The sequence below is a fragment of the Acomys russatus genome, chromosome 20 (genome assembly GCF_903995435.1).
Source record: "Acomys russatus chromosome 20, mAcoRus1.1, whole genome shotgun sequence".
In the NCBI taxonomy this organism is placed as follows: domain Eukaryota; kingdom Metazoa; phylum Chordata; class Mammalia; order Rodentia; family Muridae; genus Acomys; species Acomys russatus.
In genome coordinates, this window is record NC_067156.1 from 870,309 (window position 1) to 896,411 (window position 26,103).

General features: G+C 41.9%; 1 protein-coding gene across 1 annotated transcript in view; it reads left to right on the forward strand.

Annotated features, from left to right (window-relative positions):
* Window positions 1-26,103, forward strand: part of LOC127204798 (GREB1-like protein) — a 294,756-nt gene that overhangs the window by 195,014 nt on the left and 73,639 nt on the right. Inside the window, 5 exon segments of the mRNA XM_051164015.1 lie at window positions 118-277; window positions 470-667; window positions 11,163-11,339; window positions 15,777-15,953; window positions 18,175-18,297. Coding sequence (XP_051019972.1) covers window positions 121-277; window positions 470-667; window positions 11,163-11,339; window positions 15,777-15,953; window positions 18,175-18,297 — 832 coding nt within the window. The 5' untranslated portion in view covers window positions 118-120.

Here is a 26,103-nt window from a genome sequence, read left to right on the forward strand (position 1 = left end):
TAAGAGCAGCCAGTAAACAGCAAAGCCATCTCTCCAGCCCCATATGTATAGTGTTAGGACATAAACATCTAATACAAAGTTTCCCTTCCTCTTTTTCTTTGGGATGTGCTGGTACAGACCATGGGGAACTCATATGCTGGGCAACTGAAATCTGCGAGATTTGAGGAAGCACTGCACAATTCCATAGAAGCCTCGCTCAGATGTAGCAGTGTAGTACCACGGCCAATCTTTTCCCAGCTCTACTTGGACCCGGACCAGCACCCTTTCTCATCTGCAGGTAAGTTTCTCAGTCACATGCAATGCTGGAATCTTTTTTTAAAAAGTGGAGATTCTGAATACCGGGAATTCAAACAAATGCTAAAAATGGTAGGATCCCCCCCCCACACACACACTCCTCAAAGATGTCTTTCAGAATTTCTCTTGTAACCTATTTTTCATAATCATCTTTTTAAAATTAAATTTTAAACAGATGTCAAACCCAAGGTGGAGGACCTAGATAAAGATCTGGTAAACCGATACACTCAAAATGGCAGCCTGGATTTCTCTAACAACGTAGCAATTAATGAAATGGAAGATGATGAAGATGAAGAAGAAATGTCTGACTCACACAGCCCACCAATTCCCTATTCGCAAAAACCTGCCCCAGAAGGGTCTTGCACTACAGACGGTAGGTTTGCACTTTTGAGTTCTGTTTTCAACTTTATGTTATAATTTCATCTGACCTGTTTGTTTCCAATCTTTCCATGTGGTGTTCAAGACTGGACACCATTCGTGGATGAAAGGAATGAGTGACCATGTTCTCACTCCCAAGGTCTCTTAAGTTGTCTACAGGAAACTCAGGCCCCCCCACTGCCACCGCCACCTCTTTCCACCCGACACCCCCCCACATACACACACTGGCCTGTAGATAAAGAGACCGAGGGTCACAGTTAAACCACTTCCTTCAGAGGATCTATACAAATGTGTGTTCACACACAGGTCAGGCTTCTCCAGTACTCACTAAGAATTCATGCTCATGAGCTTTTAACGCTTCCCTTTAATCCCAGCACTCCGGAAGCAGCAACAGGCTGCTCTGTGAGTTCGAGGCCAGCCTGGTCTACAAGGTGAGTCGAGGACAGCCAGGGCTACACAGAGAAACCCTGTCTAGGAACAAAACAAAACAATATTCTATCTTTCTCCTCCTTTAATCCACCCCTGAGATAGTAGTAGAAATTCTAGATGCCTGACTCTACACCTACTTAAAATATTTTTATTACATTTATTTGTGTATTGTGGTATGTGTGTGTGTGTGCGCGCGCTGGTGCACATGAGCCACAGCACACATGGACCAGAGGACAATTTGCGGGATTAGGTCCTCTCCTGCCACCCTGGAGATGCCAGGGATCAGACTAAAATGGTCATGCTTGCTGGCAGGTGCTATTGCCTACTCGGCCATCTCGCTGGCCCTTCAGCTACACTCGCTGAGTACAGAGGTAAAATATAAACCCTTTATAAATATTACAAATGTAAAATACTGCATACAATATAAAAATGTAAGTAGTTTGATATCCACCTCACCCTCGAGTTTTTTGAGACTTATCTCATTACGTAGTATGTGCTGGCCTGCAACTTTATAGAGCGTACTGACCTCCAACTCCGAGACTCATTTACCTGCCTCTGCTTCCCCAGTGCCATGATTAGAGGTGTGCACTACCATGCCAGCTGATGACCTCACTCTATTTGGTCATGTCACCCTTATTTCCCACCAGACTTTTAACCACATTTTAGATAAGGAACCCCTGTTGTCTAATGTTTTCATTGTTCGGTGTTTCTGTGATCTCCCCACTGAAAGTCTCATTTCCCTCTACCTAGAACTCAGGTTCTGATGGTCCACCTAATTAGTGTGTGGGATGCGGTTTTTATATTCAGACTGACATTTCCCTGGATAGCGTCACAACATGCAGACTTTGAGGAGACATAGGGGTCAGGAAGAAGAAAGGTCCAGATCTCAGGATAGTTTCCTGTCAAAACTGGGGGAACAAATAATTTGATGTAAATTAAAGCCTTATCCAGGTAAAGCCAGAAAAATACTTGGCCTTGTTTGGGAGTTTGTTTTTTCTTGATTTTCTACTTCCTGGAGAATCTGACAACCCATAGAGGGATCCAGATCTTCTCGCTGGAGGGGAAAAAGACCTGACTAATCCTCTGTAGCTCACAAGAAGCCCTAGAAGGTGTGTCTGTTAGTGCTCTTCATGCGAGGCCTGCCCACAGCACATCACTTCTAATGGGCATCCTTCACTTATGAGTGGCTCTCTGCCCAGACTTAATATGGCGCATCCTATTGCTCATTATTGATGTACCATAAGTCTTTCAAACCACAGAGATGTGGACAGTGACAGTGGAATGTTGCTGTTTACTCAGTTTGTTTCTCATTACAACTTTTTCTTCAACTGAGCAACCACCTCGTCAAGTAACAAATGACAATGAACAACGCTTTAACTAATGGTGTCTTACTGAGAATTGAATTACCTGTGATATAACTAAATAGAACCAGAGTAAAACTTAGGGGACAATTTTGAAGTAAGCAAACTTTCTTCCAAAGCCTGGTAGAGTTTTCCCTGTCCAGTGCTTGGAGTATGTTTCAGTTTGGCTTTGATGTTATTTATAACCAGGTATTTTGAAAAGATACCAAGATATAAACGTGATGACCTAAAAATAACATGCCTTAAATCCCAGCACTTGGGAGGTAGAGGGGGCTGGATCTCTGTGAGTTCAAGGCCAGCTTGAAATGCACAGTGAATTCCAGGACAGCCAGGGCTACATGGCTGAGAACCTGCCTCAAAGAAAACAAACAAACAAAACTGCAAAGTTAGGGTACACTCTGTATATTTATGTCAGGATCTCACTCTAACCCAGGCTGACCTTTAACTCAAGCTGTAGCTATAGAATTCAGGGTGATCTTTTCTACCTCAGCCCAAAAGAGCAGTGGTGATTTTAAAGGTAAAAGCAGGCAACTTTTCTGAGAATAAAGACATGTTCCCCACCAAAGCAGAAGATTCAAACCTAACCCATTCTGAACTCAAATTCCTACATCAACTGTTTCCAATTCTTATGGCTATTGGTCATTGTTCATGTCCCCTACATAACTCCCCCGTAAGATGGCATTTAAATTTTAAAAAGACATTTATAAGGTGGCATTTGATATTTCACACACTCCAAGATAGTTCTAAGAATCTTCCTGTGCAAAAGGAAAACAGCCCTGACGTTGTGCTCACAAAACCAGCATTGAAACACTGTGCCCTTGTTTGGAAATGCCACCTTCCAGTTCCTGGGAAGTCCCTTGTTTACCTAAGGCTTGAGGGACCCTAAAGCTATTTTTAGAAGCAATTTAGGTAAGCAGATACTTGACATCTGATGGGCTACTGAGCCTTGCCATTCATAGGTAGATTTTGGTTGCTAATTTCTTATGTAAATTATTGGACTAGAGTAGGTCCCTACCCTGCTGGGAGGCAGTTGATTGTGTATGCAGGTGAAGAGCAACCAGATTTTCAGCCTCTGAATGCTGCTTTGATTATTTAGTTTGGGTACTGCTGTGTCAGTAAACTTTCCTTTCCCCTTTCTATTTACTCTGGAGCCTCCAAGTTGGAGATAATTGGAGAGATTGGATAATTGGAGAATAAACCTCTTTCTATGAAGTGAAAACCTTGGCTATTTTCTTAAGATGCAGATGCAGTTTATAAAGGAGAACCCCTCTGACCACCACCACCACCACCACGTTTTAATTAAAATCATTTGTCTCAAAAGAGAGTTGTCAGGAGAGCAACCTTTCATTATTGCTCTCAGAAGTGAGCTGATCTCACAGAGTGCCCTTCCCTTCCTTGCACAGTCCAGCCTAGACTCAGGGGTGCTCTGAGGTGGTCCTCTAGTGACTTCTAGACTGTGGAGTGCTCTGAGGTGGTCCTCTAGTGACTTCTAGACTGTGGAGTGCTCTGAGGTGGTCCTCTAGTGGCTTCTAGACTGTGGAGTGCTCTGAGGTGGTCCTCTAGTGGCTTCTAGACTGTGGAGTGCTCTGAGGTGGTCCTCTAGTGACTTCTAGACTGTGGAGTGCTCTGAGGTGGTCCTCTAGTGGCTTCTAGACTGTGGAGTGCTCTGAGGTAGTCCTCTAGTGGCTTCTAGACTGTGGAGTGTTCTGAGGTGGTCCTCTAGTGACTTCTAGACTGTGGAGTGCTCTGAGGTGGTCCTCTAGTGACTTCTAGACTGTGGAGTGCTCCGAGGTGGTCCTCTAGTGACTTCTAGACTGTGGAGTGCTCCGAGGTGATCCTCTAGTGACTTCTAGACTGTGCAGTGCTCCGAGGTGGTCCTCTAGTGACTTCTAGACTGTGGAGTGCTCCGAGGTGGTCCTCTAGTGACTTCTAGACTGTGGAGTGCTCCGAGGTGGTCCTCTAGTGACTTCTAGACTGTGGAGTGCTCCGAGGTGGTCCTCTAGTGACTTCTAGACTGTGGAGTGCTCCGAGGTGGTCCTCTAGTGGCTTCTAGACTGTGGAGTGCTCCGAGGTGGTCCTCTAGTGACTTCTAGACTGTGGAGTGCTCGAGGTGGTCCTCTAGTGGCTTCTAGACTGTGGAGTGCTCCGAGGTGGTCCTCTAGTGACTTCTAGACTGTGGAGTGCTCTGAGGTGGTCCTCTAGTGACTTCTAGATACTAGTCATATTAGTCTTCCGAGTTATCTCTGTCATGAGGAATGGATTCTTCTATGGCTAATAGCTCTTCTTTACAGGGACAGCTTATTTGCTCTTAATATAATATTTTTTCTTTCTTGGGGATCTCTGAGCTATAATGTATTTAATTTGTTGTGCTAACCCCTGACAATGAGAGTTTATGGGAAACAGTCAGGAAATGTCTGCTGCGAAACTCCAGACCCTTGGGAGGCAAACTTTAAAAATTTTTAGGATAACTACAAACTTAGCTTAGTAACTTTCCTTTGATTCTGTGGCCATGAAACTGATTTCCTGACCTTAGTCTGGCCTAGTGTTGCTTTCTCTTTCCACCCACTTTTTCTATTTAAATTAAATTGCCCGGGGCTTCTGTTGGCAAGTAATTAGAAGAAAGGAAAAGTCTTTTACACAACTGTTTTTAGAAGCAGCTTTACATTCATTGGAATTCAAGCATGCAGTTCCATTTTATAAATATACAGTCCCTCCTGCAGACAGCATAGCATAGGAAGCACCATTGTTGCAATTAATGAGTTAGTGCTTGTGTATTTCTATTAATGTGAACAATCAAGTCTATAGTTTACTTTGGTTCCTTGCTTTCTTAATGTCCTTTTCTGAGCCATGATCCTATGAAGAATAGTACATCAGATTTAGTTTGTGTTGTCTCCTTAGATTCCTCTTTTTTTTTTTTAAGATTTATTTATTATGTATACAGTATGCATTAGATCACATTAGAGATGGTTGTGAGCTACCATGTGGTTTCTGGGAATTGAACTCAGGACCTCTGGAAGAGCAGTCGGTGCTCTTAACCGCTGAGCCATCTCTCCAGCCCCTAGATTCCTCTTAGACGTGACTTTTTAAAGATTTTTTTTTTTCCTGGCTTTGATGGCCCTGACAACCTTAGGAATATTAGTCAAGGATAGTCTAAGAAACAACCTGTTGGAAGGGTTTTCTTCTCATGAAGACCACAGGGATGTGGTCAATGCCATGTCCATCACGTTGTTCCAAGAGTGCCCAGTATCAGTACCGCATCTTACTGACTGGGTGCTGAGCTTAGTTACCTGAAGCAATGTCTTCTTGTGACCACCTCTCCCCCACCCCCCCCCCCCCCACCCCACCCCCACCCCACCCCTGTGCTGTGGAAGAATTGTTCACAGCAGGGAGCTATGCACCATGTCCTGTGAGCAGGGGAGCTACATGCCTTTATTTGAAGTTTTACCTCAAGGAGATTGTTTCTGCTCCACCACTTATTCATTTGTTTAACCGTCTATTTCCATCCTGTGGGCCTTTCTTTTCTGGTTTGTGTTACACACAACACTGCTGAATTGCTGTTGTTTAAAGAGTCTCATTTTCAGACATTGCAAGCTCTCCAGTGGTTGATTTTTGCAACCCTTTTACAGGCCTCTCTCTGCATTTTCTCTCTTTTCATTGTCTCAGGTACCAATGTTCCAAAGAAAAGAAGTCTAGAAAGCAAGCTTCTTACAGAGGTCCATCACTGTTTAATGATATTACTTTTGACCTCTCCTCCCACCATCAACGGGAACCCCCAATTCTATAATACTAAAATCTATTCATGCTTCTTCATTTAAGTGGATTATGTAGTTTTCATTTTGCCCCAGAAATTACCCTAAATGTTAGTTCCTTCAAAAAGAAAATCATACTTTCTTTGGACACTCTCCACATTGTGCCTTCTTAACTCTGTGTTTAGCCAGGAGCCAAGATAGTAGTTTCCCCTTCCCCACCCTTTGACACAGTGCCTTCTTTGAGAACGCTCATCAGAAATGTCCCTCTCTGGACTGGGGAGATGGCTTGTCAGCAGAGTGACAGCTGGAAGTGTGAAGACCTAAGCTCAGACTCTCACACCCACATAAAAAGCCAGGCTTACGTGGGTGCACATCTCTGTAACCTTAGCGGAGTAGTGAAGGAGACATGTGGGTCCCTGGGATTCACCGACCAGCCCGTCTAGCCAACTGGTGAACTCCTGGGCCTATGGGAGACCCTATTTCCAAAATATAGGGTGGAGATCAAAATTGAAGAAGGCACATGACATGGACTTTTGGCCTACAGGGAAAGGGGGAGGGAGAGAAGAAACAAGAAATGTATAGTCTAAACATAGATCATTCCCCCCTCTCTCCCCCCTCACCGTCTCTTCTCCTCCCCCTCCCTTCTCCTCCTCCTATTCTCTCCCCTTCCCCCTTTCCCTCCCTTTCGTTCCCCCCACCCCCACCCTGTGTTAGTTTGGGTTTCATTGCCGTGAAGAGACACCATGACCAAGGCAACTCTTACAAAGGAAAACATTTAATTGGGCTACCTTACAGTTTTCAGAGGTTTAATCCGATGTCATTATGTATGAAACATGGCATCATGCAGGCAGACATGGCGCTGGAGAGGTAGCCTAGAGTTCTACATCTTGATCCACAGGTGGCAGAAGGGGACTGCGTGCCACACTGGGTGGAGCTTGAACACAGGAGACCTCCAAGCCTACCCTCATAATTGACACACTTCCTCCAAAAAAAATACGCACTTCCAAATAGCGCCATGCCCCCACGGGCCAGCATTTGAACACATGAGACTGGCATGGGGGGGGGTGTCGCATTCTATTCAAACCACCACAGTGTGTATGTGCCACCACATGACTAACCTAGTACCCAAAGAGACCAGAGAAAGGCATCCTCAGGGAGCTGAAGTTGTGGACAGTAAAAGAGTTACCAGGTGGGTACTAAGATCTAAACTAGGTCCTCTACAAGAGCAGCTCGCTTTTTTTCTGGGATTTGTTGCTGCTGATGTCATTGTGTTTTGGGGTTTTGTGGAGGCTTGTTTTGTTTGGGGTTGTGGATCACGGGCTAGCCTTGATTCAAGTTTTTAGAGATTAAAGGAATATCTTACTTGGAGTTTAGAGATCTGGGCTTAGTGTCCTCTCTGCTGGTTTAATGTTATTTGACCTTCGTGGAACCTTCTCTCATTTACACATTGAAGAGGTTACATAGATTGGTGTCCTCAATCTTTGAGTCACAATCTGGTTTATTAACATAGACTCTTTAAACTCCTCAAGCATTCTGTCATTGCACGGCATATGATAAAAAATTTCAACTTTAAGTAGAAAGCAGCTATTCTAGATTGATCAATATATACTCATATTATGCTATAAATAACTGTAAAATTCAAATTTATACTTTGTTTTAGGAGAGAAAATGGATTTAAATGTTTTCAGCATTTAACAAACACTCAAAACTCTCCTCTCCCCCTACCCCCAGTTCTAAAAATAGAACTCAGGACCTCAAGCCTACTAAACAAGTGCTCTCCCACTGAACTGCATTCCCAGCCTCCAAATCTACATCTAACACCTTAGATGTGGAATTTATATATTTGGGGATAAAGAAGTTTACTTCCACAATTTTGTTTTTGCTCTATGTGATAAAATTTAGTCTGGATTATAATTACTAGTTTTTTTTTATCTTTTAATATTAATTCCAGGTCTTGAGAGGCAGAGACAGGTGGATCTCTGTGAGTTCAAGGCAATCCTGATTTACTCAGCCAGTCAGAGCTACCCAGTGAGAATCTGTCTCTCAAAATAAAACAAAACAAACATTAATTTTTGGTGTCTAAAATCATAGTGATGCATTTTATATCTTACTGATTTTATATATGTGTGTCTATCTGTCTGTATGTGTTTATGTGTGTGTGTGTGCGTGTGTGTGTGTGTGTGTGTGTGTGTGTGTGTGTGTGTGTGTTACTAGGAACTGAAGAGGGCCTTGCACATGTTAGGTGCACTCTATTACTAAAGTACTTTCCCATTTCTAATATAATTTTAACAAGCTTTCTTAAAATAAAATAAAGTAAAATCATAGTTTTCTTTATTCTTGAGAATTTCACACACACACATATGTGTGTATATATATATATATATATATATATATATACACATACACACACACTGAGACAAAGTTACATCAAGTTCATACATGTATACATTGAGACTTGCTCCTTCAGTTTCCCCCATGTGTCCCACTCCCAGCTTCATGCCCTTTTTCTCTGATAGCCCATAATTCCAGGTAGAGCTGCCCATGTGTGTACTGCGTAGAGCCACACACTGCAGTGTGGGAAACCTGCCAGTGAGAACACACTCAGAAAAGAACGACTCTCTAGCAGCCATCACCTTCTGGCAGCTTCTTATTAAGGGGAGATGTCTGAGTGAGTGAGGGTGATTAATTCAACTCCATCTACCCAATGTTAATATTTGGATGCATTAGCAAAATTACCTTTCTGTGTTTATCTGAACTTCTCAATTTTAACCAGTAGCCCATGACAGTACAAGAAGCAAAGTTTTCCTAGAAGGTCCTGTGTGTCCAGCTCTGAAAAAAGTTTGTGAACTGAATAAGTAACATGCCTAAAACATAAATTATTTGTTTTTTCAGATAAATAGATGACAGTTGAGTAACGAGTGGTTAAGGAAGCCGGTGTAACTTTCTGATATTACTTATGTCATGAACTCTAAGAATTGAATTGATTTGATGTGACTGAACAACGTTGTTTTGATCACTGTGGTCTTCTGTTGGCTTTCTCTAATCGATTATGCCTTCTGTCAAGCTTTGATGATCCAAAGCATGCCATATTTGTATGCACCCAGAGTCATACAAAGTGTAATGGAGTTTTCTCTTTTCTTTTTCATATACTAGCTGATGACATCCAATTGTTTGTTGGCTTATGGTTAAGATCATGATATGCCTTAGTGCTCATGGACCCCCACGTTTCTTCACAGCTGAGCTATAGGTTACGAGGGTAGTGTTAGTGTTTCCTCCAGGTTTGAGTCGGGGAGTTAGTTAGGTATTCATCTGCCGCCTCCCACCAACCTTCTGTTGCAAGAGAACCCCAAGAAAACTTAGGTAAAATGAAGAAATTACTGGAATAATCCAGAAGCTAAAGGTCGTAGGACTAAACCATGGAAAATGCAGATCCGGCTGAGCTTCCAGGGGTACAGTCACTGTCAAACCTGCCTGACCAGGGTTCTGTCTCTGGGGAGAGACATCTTTCATAGATAAAGAAACAAGACAGGTGCCAGAGATCAAACTGGGTCGCACCTCCTCGCTCCCAAGCCCCAGGTTGAAAATTCCTATACAAAATCTTTGATTGGCACGATTTACCAGATGTGCACTTCTGGACTAACAACTATGACCAGGAAAGTGGGATGTTAAAGCAGCCCAGATAGATGGAATTCCAGTGTCTGGTGAGCTGGAAATATCACAGCTCCAGGGAGTGCACGTATCAGAGTCCAGAGAGGGCCACCCTAGGACATGTACAACAGAACCACAGCTATCCTCTGTGATGCTGTGTCTGGGAATATCTGCTTTCTCACATTTCTTCTAATTAACACAGTGTAAGTTCCTTTCTTTCTTCTTCTTCTTCTTCTTTTCTTTTTTAAATGGGTTTCTCTGTGTAGCCCTGGCTGTCCTAGAACACATTCCATAAACCAGGCTGCCCTCGAACTCACAGAGATACATTTGCCTCTGCCTCCTGTGTGTTGGGATTAAAGGCCTGTGCCACCACCACCTGACTCAGTATATGTTCTTAAGGGAAAATGGTCTGTTTATCTGTATCTTAGGCTTATGAAGCATTGCTTCATAACTTGTGAATAATGAGTGAATACTAGTCCATCACAATATGATTATATAAGGACTTGTCACATCTAGGCTCGTCGAGTGAAAAACAGTCCTGTTCTGAATTCCAGTTCTGACCAGTTCCCTGACGAGCACTAAGCTCTGAGCTTCAGTGTCTGCTGACACGATGTGAAGGAGCATCTGCGTCCAGTGCCTCAGGTTGTCCCAGTTAGAAATGACTTCATATGAAAATAAAGACTTGGCTAGGGAGAGGGATCACTGGGTAAAGTGGTTTTCCTGCAAGCATGAGGACCTGAGCCCGGGTACCCACCCCAAAATAGACAACCGAGTATCTGTAACTCCCACACTGGCGCTGTGGGAGTAAGAGAAGACGTAGAGATCCCCGGAACTAATGGCCAGCATCCCAGGCAGCTGATGAGCTCTAGATTCATGAGAGACTCTGCCTCAAAATAAGATAGAGAGCAACTGGGGAAGACACCTGACATCTCTGTAGGCTCCTAAACACACACATGCACACTCACATGTAAGTACACCAAACACACACACACACACACACACACACACACACACACACACACACGGGTGGGGGACATTGTAAAAACTTACCAAGTCCATATAAAAATTATATACACTTTCCACGGTTTGCTCTAGTCTATGATTGCCTCACTTGAGTTGTCATCGTGATGGAATCAGATAGGAGGGATAGTTTGTCTTCTTGTTGGGGTGCATAGGTCATCTTCTTGTTGGGGTGCATGGGCTTTGAGTCCTTAGCCGTGATTCCCATAGATGAGTCTGTTCTGCAGTGGGGGTAAGGAGGTAGTACCTTGCCTCAGTATTCTGCTCTTTCTTCTGTTCCTAGGGTTCTGTCAAGCAGGAAAGGACTTGCGTTTGGTGTCACTGTGTATGGAACAAATTGACATTCCAGCAGGATTCCTCCTGGTGGGGGCCAAGTCTCCCAATCTTCCGGAACACATCCTAGTTTGTGCTGTGGACAAGAGATTTCTACCAGATGACCATGGGAAAAATGCACTTTTAGGTGAGTGTTTAATGCCTACAAAAGTCCTCCCAGGAGAAGGGAATTGAAATATATATTTATTAAAAATTATCAGAGAATTCTATACATATGTATGTATGTCACTGAATTAGTTGGAATGTAAATGGTTTAATTTCAAGCAGGAAGTTTTTTCTCTTATTAATTTAAATACATTATACTTTTTTATTGTAAAAAATAGGCATGTAAAACTTATTGGGAAAATTAAAAACACCATGCAGTTTACCCAAATTTAGTGTTTTGGGTCTAAGGTAGAATATCTGCTTACCACATGTAATGCTCTCAATTTCATCCTTAGTCATGTAAAAAAAAATTATATTTTATTAAAGTGAAAGCTGCTTTTTATAGTCACTGATCTGAAGCTGATGTCAATTCTCAGTTATCTATAAATTACTTACTTTGTAAAGTATATGTAAATTGCCAATACTACCTAATACTTCATAAATATGACTAGTTTGAATGTAAAATGTTTCCATCAGGAAGGTGATTAGAGAGGGGCATAATAAATATATTATATTATATTATATTATGTTATATTATGAGATTATATTATATTATGAGATTATATTATATATATAATTGTCAAAGAACTCAATAAAGTATATGAAAACGTGACCCGCGGGCTCTTGTGTTTGAGCCCTTGGTCCCCACTGGGTAGTGTTGTTCTGGGGTTGTGGAACCTTTAGGAAGTAAGGCCTGATTGGAGAGCTCCTACACACTGCTGCTCCAGCCTCTTCCTTCGTTGGCAGGATGAACTGCATTCTCTGAGCATTAAGCCAGATAAGCCATCCCTCCCTTATGCTGTTTCTGTCATCAGTCTATCACAATTACAAAACAGCTCCATTACATCAAGAGGAAAGAAAGTGGATTTGGTGTTTTGGCGGGCTTTGTTATTGCCTTGTTTTGAGACAGTGTCCTGGCTGGTTTTGTGTCAACTTGACACAAGTTAGAGTCATCTGAAAGGAGAGACCGTCAATAGAAAAAATGCCTACATAAGAGCCAAAGGTGGGGCATCTTCTTAATTAGTGACTGATGGGGGAGAGAGGGCAGTCCATTGTGGGTGGTGCCACCCCTGAGGAAGGTGGTCCTGGGTTCTGTAAGAAAACAAGCTGAGTAAGCCATGATGAGAAAGCCGGTAAGCAGCATCTGTCACGGCCTCTGCATCAGCTTCTGCCTCCAGGTTCCTGCCCTGTTTGAGTTCCTGTCCTGGTTTCCTTCAGTGAAGGGCTATGATATGGAAACATAGGGAAAACAATAAACTCCTTCCTCCACAACTTGCTTTGTGTCATGGTGTTTCACTGTAGCAATAGCAACCATCCCCTTTTTCATTTCTTCATTCAACAGTAGTTATTTAGAATATACTATATACTGAAAATTATACTGGGCTATGACCTGGAGGCACATAAATTATCATTCATTCACTTAAGACTCATTGGTGATGTAGAACAATTTAGGAAAGATATTTAGCATTTTTAAAGCATTATAGTCTTTTCCATTGGAACAGACGAGGTATAGCTCTGACTAAAAACCCTGAAAAAATGTCTCATAATCTGTCAATGGTTCTTCATGACTAGAGAAATCCTAGTAATACAGAAAGCAATGTCAAATTATGTTGGTTGGATGGATAGACAGACAGATGGATGGTTCGGTAGTTGGATGGACAGACTGATGGACAATTAGATAGAAGGATTAATAGATAATGGGTGGATAGGTGGATGGATACACAGATGGATGGATAGTTAGGCAGATGGGTGGATGGATGGGCAGATGGGTGGGTGGATAGGTAGATGGATGGGCAGATGGGTGAATGGGCAGATAGGTGGGTGGATAGATGGCTGGATGGGCAGATGGGTGAATGGGCAGATGGGTGGGTGGATAGATGGCTGGATGGGCAGATGGGTGGATGGATGGGCAGATGGGTGAATGGGCAGATGGGTGGGTGGATAGGTAGATGGATGGGCCGATGGGTGAATTGGATAGATATATAGATGGGAAGATGAGTGGATTGATGGATAGATGGATGGATGAATTGGCAGATGTGTGGGTGGGTGAGCGGAAGGATGGATGGATGGATGACTATAGTAACTTGGTGAACTAGACAGCCATTGATTTTTTTATTTATTGTTATTGGCCTATAGTTTCAACAAACTGAGAAATGCACAAATAGTCTCTAATAAAACCCTCTGAATACATTCTAAGGCATTTATAAGCTTATATTAATGTTTATCATTTGATAAAATGACATAAACTATTAATTAAGTTATTAATTAAACAGAGATTGCGATGATCTCTTATTCACCATTCTCCTCTTGTATTTACCAGAAAGTGTTCAGTAAAATTTTTTATGTGTATGAATGCTCTGCCTGCATGTACACTTGCATGCCAGAAGAGGGCATCAGATCACATTATAGATGGTTATGAGCCACCATGTGGTTGCTGGGAATTGAACTCAGGACCTTTGGAAGAGTAGCCAGTGCTCTTAACCCTGAGCCATCTTTCCAGCCCCCAATAATTTTTATAGTAATAATTTGAGCAGCCCATTTATTATGCTTTGAGTTATTGGTGTTCTCCAATGGAGATATTACACAGGTCTTTATAGAGGGCATCAGGCCACTTGTCTCCATGCTTTGTCCTGTTCATCTCTGTGATATGCGCATGCTCTGTTTTCATCAGGCACCACGAGTAGAGGGACTCACTGTCTCACGGTCTTCCCTTCTTTTGTGCATTAAAGGAGCCAATGGCTGGTTTTTCATAAAGCAGCACATTGTTCCTCATGCTCCCAGTCTTCTCCATTTTCTCTTTCCACATCTGCTGCAGAAAGGCCATTGAGAGCCTCGTTTTTTTTTAATTAGTGCAAGGGATTGTTGATACATTCAATATAAAAGAATAAGAAGCTCAGGTGAGTGAGGAGAGGGTGATGAAGAAGAAGTGGGAAGCTCGGGGAACCTGTGACTGGCAGAGCTCCGCATCACGCAGCTTTGTGCACGCCGCCCTCTCCCTGATGCTCACAGCTTCCTGTTCCCAGCTCTCAGCTTTCTCTCTCCAAGACCAGCGTTCATGTGTAGCTGAGATGAATCACATATGGGTTCCAATTTTACAAACTCTTACAAATCTAAGGTGCAGTACTATCCAGATAAAAGTCTAGAAGAGATTCTAACTGTCCCATATTGGGTCAGATACTTCCCATGCGCTCAGAGGCCGTCGGTCTCTGGGACAAGCTGCTATAGTAAGCCAGCCAGAAAACCATGAGTAGGTCCCACAGGCTCTTTAAATAAACTTGTTAAGAATAATAAACAGCAAGTAGTTAATGATTTTAAGTAATTAAAAATACAAGTGATATTTTATTTATTTGTTTTTTGGTTTTTGGAGACCGAGTTTCTTTGTGTGCCCTTGGCTGTCCTGGACTTGCTTTGTAGACCAGGCTGGCCTCGAACTTACAGCGATCCGCCTGCCTCTGCCTCCCAAGTGCTGGGATCAAAGGCGTGTGCCACCACACCCAGCTCTTTACAAATGATATTTTAGGTTTATTCATTATACAAAGTGGCAGGTTTCATAAAGATGGCATTTAGGCATATCATATTCTTTGACACGTGCCCTGGTATCTCTCCTCATCATCTTCATAAGGGAACTTGCAGAGCAAAAGCAGGAAGAGCTTTAGGACAAAATGTCTTTCTCTTCCTATTTCTTTTCCCTCCCTCCCTCCCTCTGTCCCTCCCTTCTTCTCTTCTTTCCTCCCTCCCTTCTTTCCACCCATTCTCCCTCCCTCCCTCCTACTCTCCCTCCCTCTCTCCCATTCTCCCTCCCTTCATCCCTTCTTTCCTTCCTCCCTTCTTCCCACCCACCCTCCTTCCCTACCTCCCTCCTTCTCTCCTTCCCTCCCTCCCTCCCTCCCTTCCTCCCTCCCCCTTTCCCTCTTCTCCCAGAGCTGGTAGTCTACTTCAGGCTCTCACACAGCCAGGCAGGTATTCTGTCTCTGAGCTACATTCCTCGGGCCTTTCTACACTATTTAAATTCTGTCACATGGTCCTGTCCACACGTTTTCTTAGCCATCGTCCTGCTATAGTGGCATTTAACTTATTCCCAGGCTTTTTCTGTTATGAAAATGACTCTTCTGTTGTTGTAGCTTCTCTGTGAATATCATGTTAGATAGCAGCTGAATTTCCTGAATTTTTGAACATAAGAGTACCAGCTTACAAGCATTGGTTTCTTTGCAATTGTATCTAAAGAATTTAAAATCAAAGGGGGAAAACCGGGGTGGGGGAGTTGATGGAAACTTACCCCTGCTTTTTTTCCCCGACTGGAGTATTTCCTAAAGTTGAAACATTGTTGGTTCACAGACCATGAACATGTTTATACTTTTCACACCTAGAAGTAGAGGGTCAACTTACAAGGCCACTAGTAATACTGACTTCCCCTGTTCAGGGTTTTCTGGAAACTGTATCGGTTGTGGAGAAAGAGGATTTCGATATTTCACGGAATTTTCCAACCACATTAACTTGAAGCTCACCACGCAGCCGAAGAAGCAGAAGCACTTAAAGTACTACCTAGTCAGAAGCTCCCAGGGTGTGTTGTCAAAGGGACCGCTCATCTGCTGGAAAGGTAACTGGAGTGCAGAGGAGGGGCGGGCAGAGTGCAGGTGTGGGGTAGACAAACAGCTCAAGTTCAAAAGGCCGCTGGAAAGTGTGAAGCCCTTTGGGAGGTTGTTTGACTTGCCCCTTGCTATAATTAAGTGAAGCATTTGAGTCCAGGTAAGTTAGGTTAGTGCACAATTTGTCTCCAGAGAAGGCGTGCAGCTCCGGGGCTGGGAAATGCATTCCTGGATGTCTTTTGATTTAGAAAGAGCCTGAGTGTAAAATGTTCTTTTTGCTTTATTTCAGTGTGTTAGTAATTCTCCCCAATCTACATTTTTCTATTTTTACTTTACCAAAACATACCCCAAATAGCAATGCAGCCTCCTGAATGCCTGGAGAGGTACGTGATAGAGTTGACAGTTGGCTCCTTTGGAATTAGCAACAACGTAGCCCACTAATCCGTAGGAAGTCACATCTTCCTGTGCTTGGTAGGATGGCCACAGGTTTACCTACTATACTAATGCGGTTTCTTTGATGCTGAGAATTTTTTCCACTTAAAATAATTGTCTTTATTGTTCTTGCCTACACAAGATTTTTACCTGACTATGGGATATCATAATAAATCCTAATCGCAATAGCACATTTGTCTCTGAGTCCTGCACCATAATTCACATGGCTGCATTTGTAGAGGCATTACATAACGCCACAGGGATTTACGTTGGAGAGCTTAAATCTTGCAAGCGCCGAGTCTTAAGAATATCACTCGCAGCTCTTTATCCTGGTGAAGTCCAAAGAATTTTCCTGTAGAAAATATTCTTGAATACCATAAATCTTAACTAAAGAGTGAACCCAAGATAAGCAGCATCTTTAAACTTTTTTCTTTAGTTTTTGTTTTGCATAAGTACACTTAACTTCCTGGTGCTCAAAAAGTTCATCTTTCTAGTGAAGAATAACTTTTTCAATTAATTGATTGATAGGTGTGAGTGTGTGTGTGTGCGTGCGTGCACGCGTGTGCATGTGTGCACATGCCATTACAGCACGCATAGGACATGTAAAAGCCAGGACATCCTGTGGGGACCTGTGTCTCCCTTCACTGTGTGGGTTCCAGGCACTGAACTTCTGTGTCAGATTTGGTGATAAGCATCTTTATGCTCATGAGCCACCTCGCCGGCCAGTTTTTAAAGCAGCCTCATATTATAGCAGTTCTTGTTTTGGAACTGAAAGTATATGTTTACCTCTATAAAACCACATAATATCAATGTACATCTGTGCATATAATATGCATGAGGCAAGGTTAAACTTTATGCCAAAATACAATCACTGTTTTCAGAAAACCATAGGATAGTGTGCTTCAGAAAACTGCTTTCTGAACCCTTGTAACCCTGTTATACAAAAACATATATATATATATATATATATATATATATATATATATATATATATATATATTGGATTTTTTGAGACAGAGTTTCTCTGTGTAGCCTTGACTCTCCTAGACTCACTTTATATACCAGGATGGTCTCAAACTCACAGAGATCCACCTGGCTCTGCCTCCCAAGTGCTGGGATTAAAGGCGTGTGCCACCATGCCTGGCCAAAAATTTATGTTTTTATTTTACTCTGTGAGACTAGGAATAGTATAATTTGTCTGGAACTCGAAGACTAGGACACTGTCACAGTGTCCCCTGAGTCAGTACACAGTACAATTAGAGTCATAGTATCTTAATATCACATACTTAATGCAAAGCTGCCATTGCATTATCAATACCACTTGCTGTTTCCTTTCGTACTAACTAAGAATAATAATTTGCTTCTTGCTTGAATATTCCTTAAGATTGGATAGAAAAGTCTGAAAGCAGCCTGGGTGGATTCAAAGTTACTATTATACACTTAAATAAATTATGAACAAGAAGTTACCTGGTATCTAAAAACCTTAATATGTTTTTATAAATTATTGACATTGTAGCCTCTGTCTTTCCTATAGCTTAGCAAGAATGTGTTGGTTCCTGGCAGTTTTCATGTGGGAACTTATCTGCGGGCCATAGAATGGTGATCGTTCTGAGCCTCAAGCATCACATCTGGCCTAGGAAAAGTATTCCCGAGTCTGAACAGGCTGAGAGACAGTAATTAGGAGCATCGCTACCATTCAGGGAGCAGAAACGCGTCTCAGAGATTGTATGGTTTGCGTCCCCATTGCCTGTTAAAAGAAAAACTAGCTCCTTTGTGTCCTGTGGTTTTACTCCCATCTAGAATGTAGAAGCCGACAGTCCTCTGCTGTTTACCACCCCACTAAACCTGTTCCTTCAGTGTCGTCAGCCGTGGCTCCAGAAAATGGAACAGCTAATGGATACAAAACAGGCTTCACTCAGACAGGTATGAAGCGGTTTCATGTTACTGCAAGGGCAGAGATATATTGCTGTATATATCTTTAAACTTGCTTAGCTGGTTTAAGTGAGATGTTTCCAGAATTATTAAGATACCATTTGAGTTACTATTAGATTTAGAACTCACTGTTGAGAAGGTAAGTCTCTGGAGGACTAGGACTTCTTACGTCTCAGTAGTCCTGCCAGATGGAGAAAAGAGCCGACAGTTGGCAGAAGATTTAGGGTAAGCACAGAATGCGATGACAGGGGACCTGGGCAGTAGGAAAGATGTAGAAATCAAACGCAACAGCTATGGGGTAGCACATACTGGGGCACACTCATGAAAACTAGAACCCTCGGGTAGACTTCTGCTTACCCCCTGAGGTGACTCAAATCCTTCCCCTCAGAGCTCAGAGAACCCCATAAGAGGGGAAAGTGAGAAGAGTGTAAGAGCCAGAGGGGGTGGAGGACACCAGAAGGAAAAACAAAGAAACAAAAACAAACAAACAAAACCTCGCAGTGACTAAAGAACAGCAGCCTAGCTGAATATGAAACAAGGTTCCTGGATGGATTGTGTATCACACTGGATGGATCCAGGACCTAGTCTTCAATGCTACAACACAGGAGCTCACTTACAAATAACTAGATACAAATCTTAGTGCTTGAACCCTCAGGTGCATTATCAAAGCTGGACCAGCAGAACGGCTGGCTGATTTGATGGGGGAACATATTGGGTAAGAAGCCAGCTTTTTAAAAACTCTCTATTATACAATACTGGCCAGGATATGAGGTCAGGGAAAGACTCCAGACAGAAACAAATGGCCCATGCTGAAGGTTGATGAGTTATTGATTATTGGAGAAAATTACTTAGGAGTAACATAGCTAGCTAGGTCTTAGGCAATAAGAAGAGCACTTTAAAAGAGCATATGAATTATTTTTCAGCTCCCCTGTTTGTAGTACTTCACCCATCTGATCTGTTAAGTTCGTGTGTGCCTTGCTATTGTCTGCCCCACTACAGGTAAAACAAACAAACAAACTGGGGCATCTTCATTAGCTATGTATGCTTTCAAGTTTTACGTGAGATTCTCATGATCTGGTAAACTGTACTTTTTTTACACTATGGAAGTGAGTATTAGAATTACAAGGATAATGAGACAAATTTCAGCAGAACAGATCTTGCTGTGTACCCACATTCAGCAAAAGCCTGATCCTGAACAACAAAGTCTAACTTTTAACCTGTCTAGGCTATTTAGACAGAGCCTATTACCTAAGACAACAGACCATTTTTCTAAAATAAATGAAAGAACATCATGTCACTAGCTATTCAAAAAAGAAAAAAGTTGGCATTTGGATCTTGGCATTGAAAGACCAACCTTTATTACATCAGCAACATGCCTGCGTGGCTATCCTAGGATATTAGTTTAGTGATTTGATGGGTTTTTATGCTATGTTATCTGCCCTTAGACCTTGGAGATAATAAAATAAAAAATTTTAGGTGTAGTGTTAAAAATTGACATTTATTTCATTCCAAAAAATGCGTATCAAGCATTTCTTATGTTCTAAGAACCTTATCAGATGCTGTGAGGCAGGGTTCCAGGACTTGGCTAACAACCCCCACAACTTAAAACCACTTGTAGAAGGAATTAAAAAACAATAAACTATGCTAGCTTTCCCACAAGGTAGGCTAGATGTCTTAATAACAAGTTGTGTCCTGAAAATAATGAAAGCTATTAAAACGTCATAAGCACTAACATAATATTAAGCATACCAGGAAACATATTTTGAAAACAACTTTTTGTTGTCCTGGAAGAAGAAATCAGTGTTTTGCACAGATCCTGGCTTGGGCAAAGGATCCCCGGTGCTATGCGGAGCCATACACGTGGCCAATGTTATTTCAATATTCCTAGGTAGGGCTGCAAGAGGTAATTGGCCCTGAAGTTCACTGTTAGCAGATTTAAGTGCAATTCAGACAATTTACTGGAAGAAAATGGCTTTCTATAGGGTGTCATATGGAAGATTTCCATACCGATCCTTCCGTGTGTGTCTGTGTGTGTGTGTGTGTGTGTGTGTGTGTGTGTGTGTGTGTGTGTGCGCAGCAGCCATTGCTCCTTCTGACAAAGGCTGAATGCAACAGACTGTAAGAAGTCCATGTTAGCATTATGGCATCATGGCGAACATTAGCTATATCTTTTTTTTCTGATGCATTAACATTCACTTATCTGCAGATAATTGGACTACTAGTGGTCAAGATTTCTTAGCCTGCAATGTGCATCCACATTGTGCAGTATTGGAGGAAGGGGTTAGGTTCCTACCTACATGGCTCTGCATTGGGCTCCATCCACCAAGCTCTGACTTGGTGCTACTCATCCCCTGCATATTTTCACGCATCCTTTGTGTGTCACTGACTATTTAGATTCTAGTCACCAATCCCCATTGACTGTTTCCCCATTGGAGGTAGGTCCTTGCTTACCTACATTACGTCTACATATACTTGTCTAACACACACACACACACACACACACACACACACACACACACACACACACACACACACTGTGTTTAACCAGGACAAGAATTCAAGAGCAGATAAAGGAACATTTTCTTTTTTCTTTTTTTTTTTTATTAATTTATTCTTGTTACATCTCAATGTTTATCCCATCCCTTGTATCCTCCCATTCCTCCCCCCCCCCTTTTCCCATTATTCCCCTCCCCTATGACTGTTCCTGAGAGGGATTACCTCCCCCTATATATTCTCATAGGGTATCAAGTCTCTTCTTTGCTACCTGCTGTCCTTCCTCTGAGTGCCACCAGGTCTCCCCCTCCAGGGGACATCGTCAAATGTGAGGCACCATAGTACGTGAAAAAGTCATATCACACTCTCCACTCAACTGTGGAGAATATTCTGACCATTGGCTAGATCTGGGAAGAGGTTTAAAGTTTACCTCCTGTATTGTCCTTGGCTGGTGCCTTAGTTTGAGCGGGACCCCTGGGCCCAAATCTGCCTATCATATTGTTCTACTTGTAGGTTTCTAGGACCCTCTGGATCCTTTTATTTTGCTATTCTCCCATGCGTCTCTCATTTAGAGTTCCAATAGGATGCCTTCCCCTCTGTCCCAGTTTCCTGGTAAGTGAAGGCTTTCATGGGACATGCCCCTTGGGCTAATATGCAGATATAAGTGAGTATATACCATTTGATTCTTTCTGCTTCTGGGTTAACTCACTCATTATGATCATTTCTAGCTCAATCCATTTATCCACAAATTTTGGGAATTCCTTGTTTTTAATAGCTGAGTAGTATTCCATAGTGTATATGTACCACAGTTTCTTTATCCACTCTTCTACTGAGGGACACTTGGGCTGTTTCCGTGTTCTGGCTATTATGAATAAGGCTGCTATGAACATGGTTGAGCCAATTTTCTTGTTGTGTGCTGGAGCATCTTCTGGGTATATTCCAAGGAGTGGAATAGCTGGGTCTTGAGGAAGCCCTATTCCCATTTTTCTGAGATAGCACCAGATAGATTTCCAAAGTGGCTGTACTAGTTTGCATTCCCACCAGCAATGAAGGAGTGTAAAGGAACATTTTCTAACCCAAACTCTTGACATTTCTGTTTCTTCTGCAAACTTTGTTGTTAAAACCCTTGAAGTTAAGTTGAAGAGCCATTTTGGGTTAATTTCTGTGTCTGGTGTGAGGTGAGATTCTAAGTGGATCTTTTGATATGTGGCTGCAGCTGCTCCTGACCAATTATCAGGACCACTTATTGTTTGATTGATTTAATAGAGGAAAGGTTTATTTTGGTTCAGGGTTTTAAAGGGTTGCTTGCCCTCATATAGTTAAACAGAATATCACAGCAGCAGGAATGTATCGGAAAGGAGAGCTATTTACTGCATGGCCAACTAGGAAGCAGAGGGTGTGCCCTACTTGCCTCACTCAAGGCTCACTTTCCAAAGTTCCCATGCCTCCCCAAATAGTGCCACCAGCTGGGGACCCCAAACCACCTACCTGTGGGAGACATTTCTGATCCAGCCCTAGCATTCTGCCACTGACCCTCCGCAAAGGTTAAAATATACGTAGTTAGTGTAGGTCTCAAGAGTCCCCTGAGCTTAGCAGTTCTGGTGTTGTTCTAAAGTGTGAGGGCAAAGTGCTTGCTGGGATTCAAGGTCATCGGCCATGGGACTCTAAAATCTAAATAAATTTCATACCTTTAAAATTCTTACTCCAAAAGAGAAAAACAGGACCATAGAAAGAAGTTCAGCCAAAGAAAGACTGAAACCCAGTGAGGCACACGCTAAACCGTGCAGCTCCCGGTCTGGTGTGTGATGCCTTCATGTAAGCGCCAGGGATGCAACCCTTCCCCACGGCCTTGGCGTTTGCAAACCATGTGGCTTCTCTCGTGGATTGGATTCACCTTTTGCTTTTAGCTTTCCTTAGCAGATATTCTTTGTGTTTGGTATCTCATATCCTGGAGTCTATTGCAGCCAGGTATGGCACCATCTTGGAGCTTCCTGAAGGGGAGCCAAACCTCTACCTATTGCTTTTCTCTGGAGTCTTAATAGAAATTACTATGACCCCAGTAACCCTTATATTCTTTATGCCTGAAAAACCAGGACTATCTGGATGACAATGTTGCTCCTACCTTAGTAGTAGCTAGCTGGACCCCCTTAAATCATGGTTACACTGGCCTCTGGGTACCTGGGCAAGAGAGCCCAGGAAAATGCCTCCCTGGGAATTCATCTGGGAGCAGGGCATCCTAAAAGCAAATGCTTCCCAAATAAGTCTTTCAAATGAGTTTATACTCTATCCTTTGGAGCCAATGATGGTAGGGTCTGGCTGTAATGCATTCAAAGTACCTTTCCTATTGTTATATTATTAAGTGCTTGGTTTCTCTTTAATGGCACAAATCTCCTTTTAAAACACTCACACACACACACACACACACACACACACTATCACACATACACATACTCTCACACATACACCACACACTCTTACACACTCCTGCACATATATACCCTTACACACAGACATAAATGCACACTCACACATGCATACACACACATACACACACACACACGCACACACACACACACCTACCTTTTTTGTTTATAACTTTCAGTTTATTCCTTTTCTGCCCAGACTACATGCTTTTCAAAAACTGCTTTTGTTCTCATTAAGGATAACTAAAAGATGCCAGCAATAACCACTCCACAGCCTGAGTGTTAATGTCTTGAAATGTCCTTGCCAAATTTCAGCCTCCTGCAGTTTTGAAACATGCAGAAAATGCAGACAGGCTGTAGCCCACATGGCCTTTTAGGATTTCCGGTAGAGCCCTTTTCTCAATTTTAAACTTTATCAGCACAGTCTCTATGTTTCAGCCTCTGGTTCTCTGGGCTCCCCTACAGCTGCCCACTGAGCTCTCCTCACAGCATTCCAGGGCCTCTTAGCCAAAATCTCCAAATTTCACATTTTGCTTTTTCTGTTTATCTTTGTATCTGAAAGATGTATGAAATACAGGTTATTTGAATTTCATTTTTATTTCAATTTAATATTAACCCTGAGAGAGTATTCTTTTATTGCTGTGTACCATTTTTCTTAATGAAGATAATGTATTTATCCACCACTAGGCCAAAGATGAGCTACTTAAGGCCTTCCAAAACCAATAATAGAATGATTTTAAAGAAAATTCTGTCAGAAAGGCTAGTGTATTATTTTGTAGTATGGCTAAATTTTTGTCTCTATGGGCCATTTCTGCAAAGAAAACTACTGTAATTTTGTTGTATGATTGACTTAGCATAAAATGAATATGTTAAAGTAATACATCAAAGCAGTTTCTTAGTTGGGGAGTAGCTCAGGCGTATAGCACTTTCTTTACATGTGCAGGGCCCTGGACTTGATCCCCAGACCCACAATAAACCAAGCATTTTCTTCAGTGTTTTCCTTCTGATTTTAAATAAGTTGCCAAAGCATTCCTATGAAACTGGAAAAACACCACAAGTCATTGCAATAAGATACTGCCTATGACATGGGGTTTTTCTCTGTGAGCCACTGTAGGCAGTGGCTTCCTTACTAGTGTAGTCTTATGTTTTAAAGAAGTAACATTGATAACAGATGAGACAGCTTAACTCAGTATAGCCAAGAACAGAGAAACTTACTAATAAAGACAGGTTGGACCTAGCACAGGAGTACAGGAGAAAATCCAAAACCAGACTCATTTCAGACTCACAGGAGCAACTTGCTGATAATCAGTGGGAACTTTCCATAAATGGTACCCAGATATTAGATATCTTACAGAGAAGTGAAATTGATTCCTTCTTTTATTCTATAAAAAAAATCCCAGGTAGCTAGAAGATATAAATGTAAAGAATCAAAAGAAAGGGAAAAACAAAAGCCAGAAATTAGGAGGCAATAGGAATATTAAAACATGTAAAATTAATAGAGAGCTAGTTTCAAGGAAAAATGACACCTATAAATTAATAAGAAAAAGACAAGTCAATACAAAGATATGAGAATTGTAATGCATACCTTATAAAACAAAAAACCTGAATAGTTAACAAATACATAGAAAGATAATTATCCACTATCGTAATTAGGAACACTACATTCAAAATAGAAGCTATAGGCCTTTAGTCCCAGCACTTGGGGGCAGAGGAAGGCAGATCTCTATGAATTTGTGGCCAGCCTGGTCTACAGACTGAGTTCCAGGACAGCCAGGGCTACACAGACAAGCCCTGTCTCAAAAAAGAAAAAATGGAAAAGAGGAGAAGCTATTACATCTATCAAATTCACAGTAATTTTAAGTATGCCAATAGTAAAATGTTGGCAAAAGTTCAAAACCCAGGGCAAAAAAGACACTGTTGGCAAAGTGTTAATTATGGGATTAGAGAGATGGCTCAGAGGTTAAGAGTCTTTCTAGAACCAGGTGTGGTGGCGCTTGCCTTTAATCCCAGCACTGCAGAAGCAGAGGCAGGCAGATCTCTGTGAGTTTGAGGCCAACCTGGACTACAAAGAAAGCAGGATAGCCAGGACTACAAAAGAAATCCTGTCTTGGAAAAACAAACAAACAAACAAACAAACAAAAACAAAAAGCAAGTACTTGCTAATCTTGCAGAGGATCCAGATTCAGTTCCCAGCACTTAGAGGCAAGTGGCTGACAACCACTCACTACTCAGGTTCCAGGAGCTCTGATCCCCTTGTCTGGTTTCTGCAGGTACCTTTGTGCACATAGCACATACGGACAAGCTGGCACACACACACAAACAAAACTTTCAAATATATAAAATATCTAAAATAAAAACTGTTAGTTAATGGTACCACTTTGCAAGTAATATTTGAATAATAGAGTAGAAGTGTGTGCATTCTATGATCCAGCTGTTCCCTAAGGAAACTCTTGCAGGAGACATCCACATAACTGCTCCTCACAAGTGACTCAACTGGAAACACGTTTCCTCCACTGAATAATTTTACTTATAGTATCTTTTTCTTTTTTCAGACTTATGTATATTATAGAAGTGCTTAAAGCACTTATGGTCTTATTGACATTTAGGTGTAATTCTTTTTTTATTAAATTTTTAAAGATTTATTTTATTGTATATGAGTGCATGACAGAAGAGGGCATCAGATCACATCATAGATGGTTATGAGCCACCATGTACTTGCTGGGAATTGAACTCAGGACCTCTAGAAGAGCAGACAGTGCTCTTAACTGCTAAGCCATTTCTCTAGACTGATGTGTAATTCATATATCATATAATTCAACCATTAAAAGTTCGCAAGTTGATGGATGTAGTGAGTTATTGGTACATGGTTTCACATAAAGCT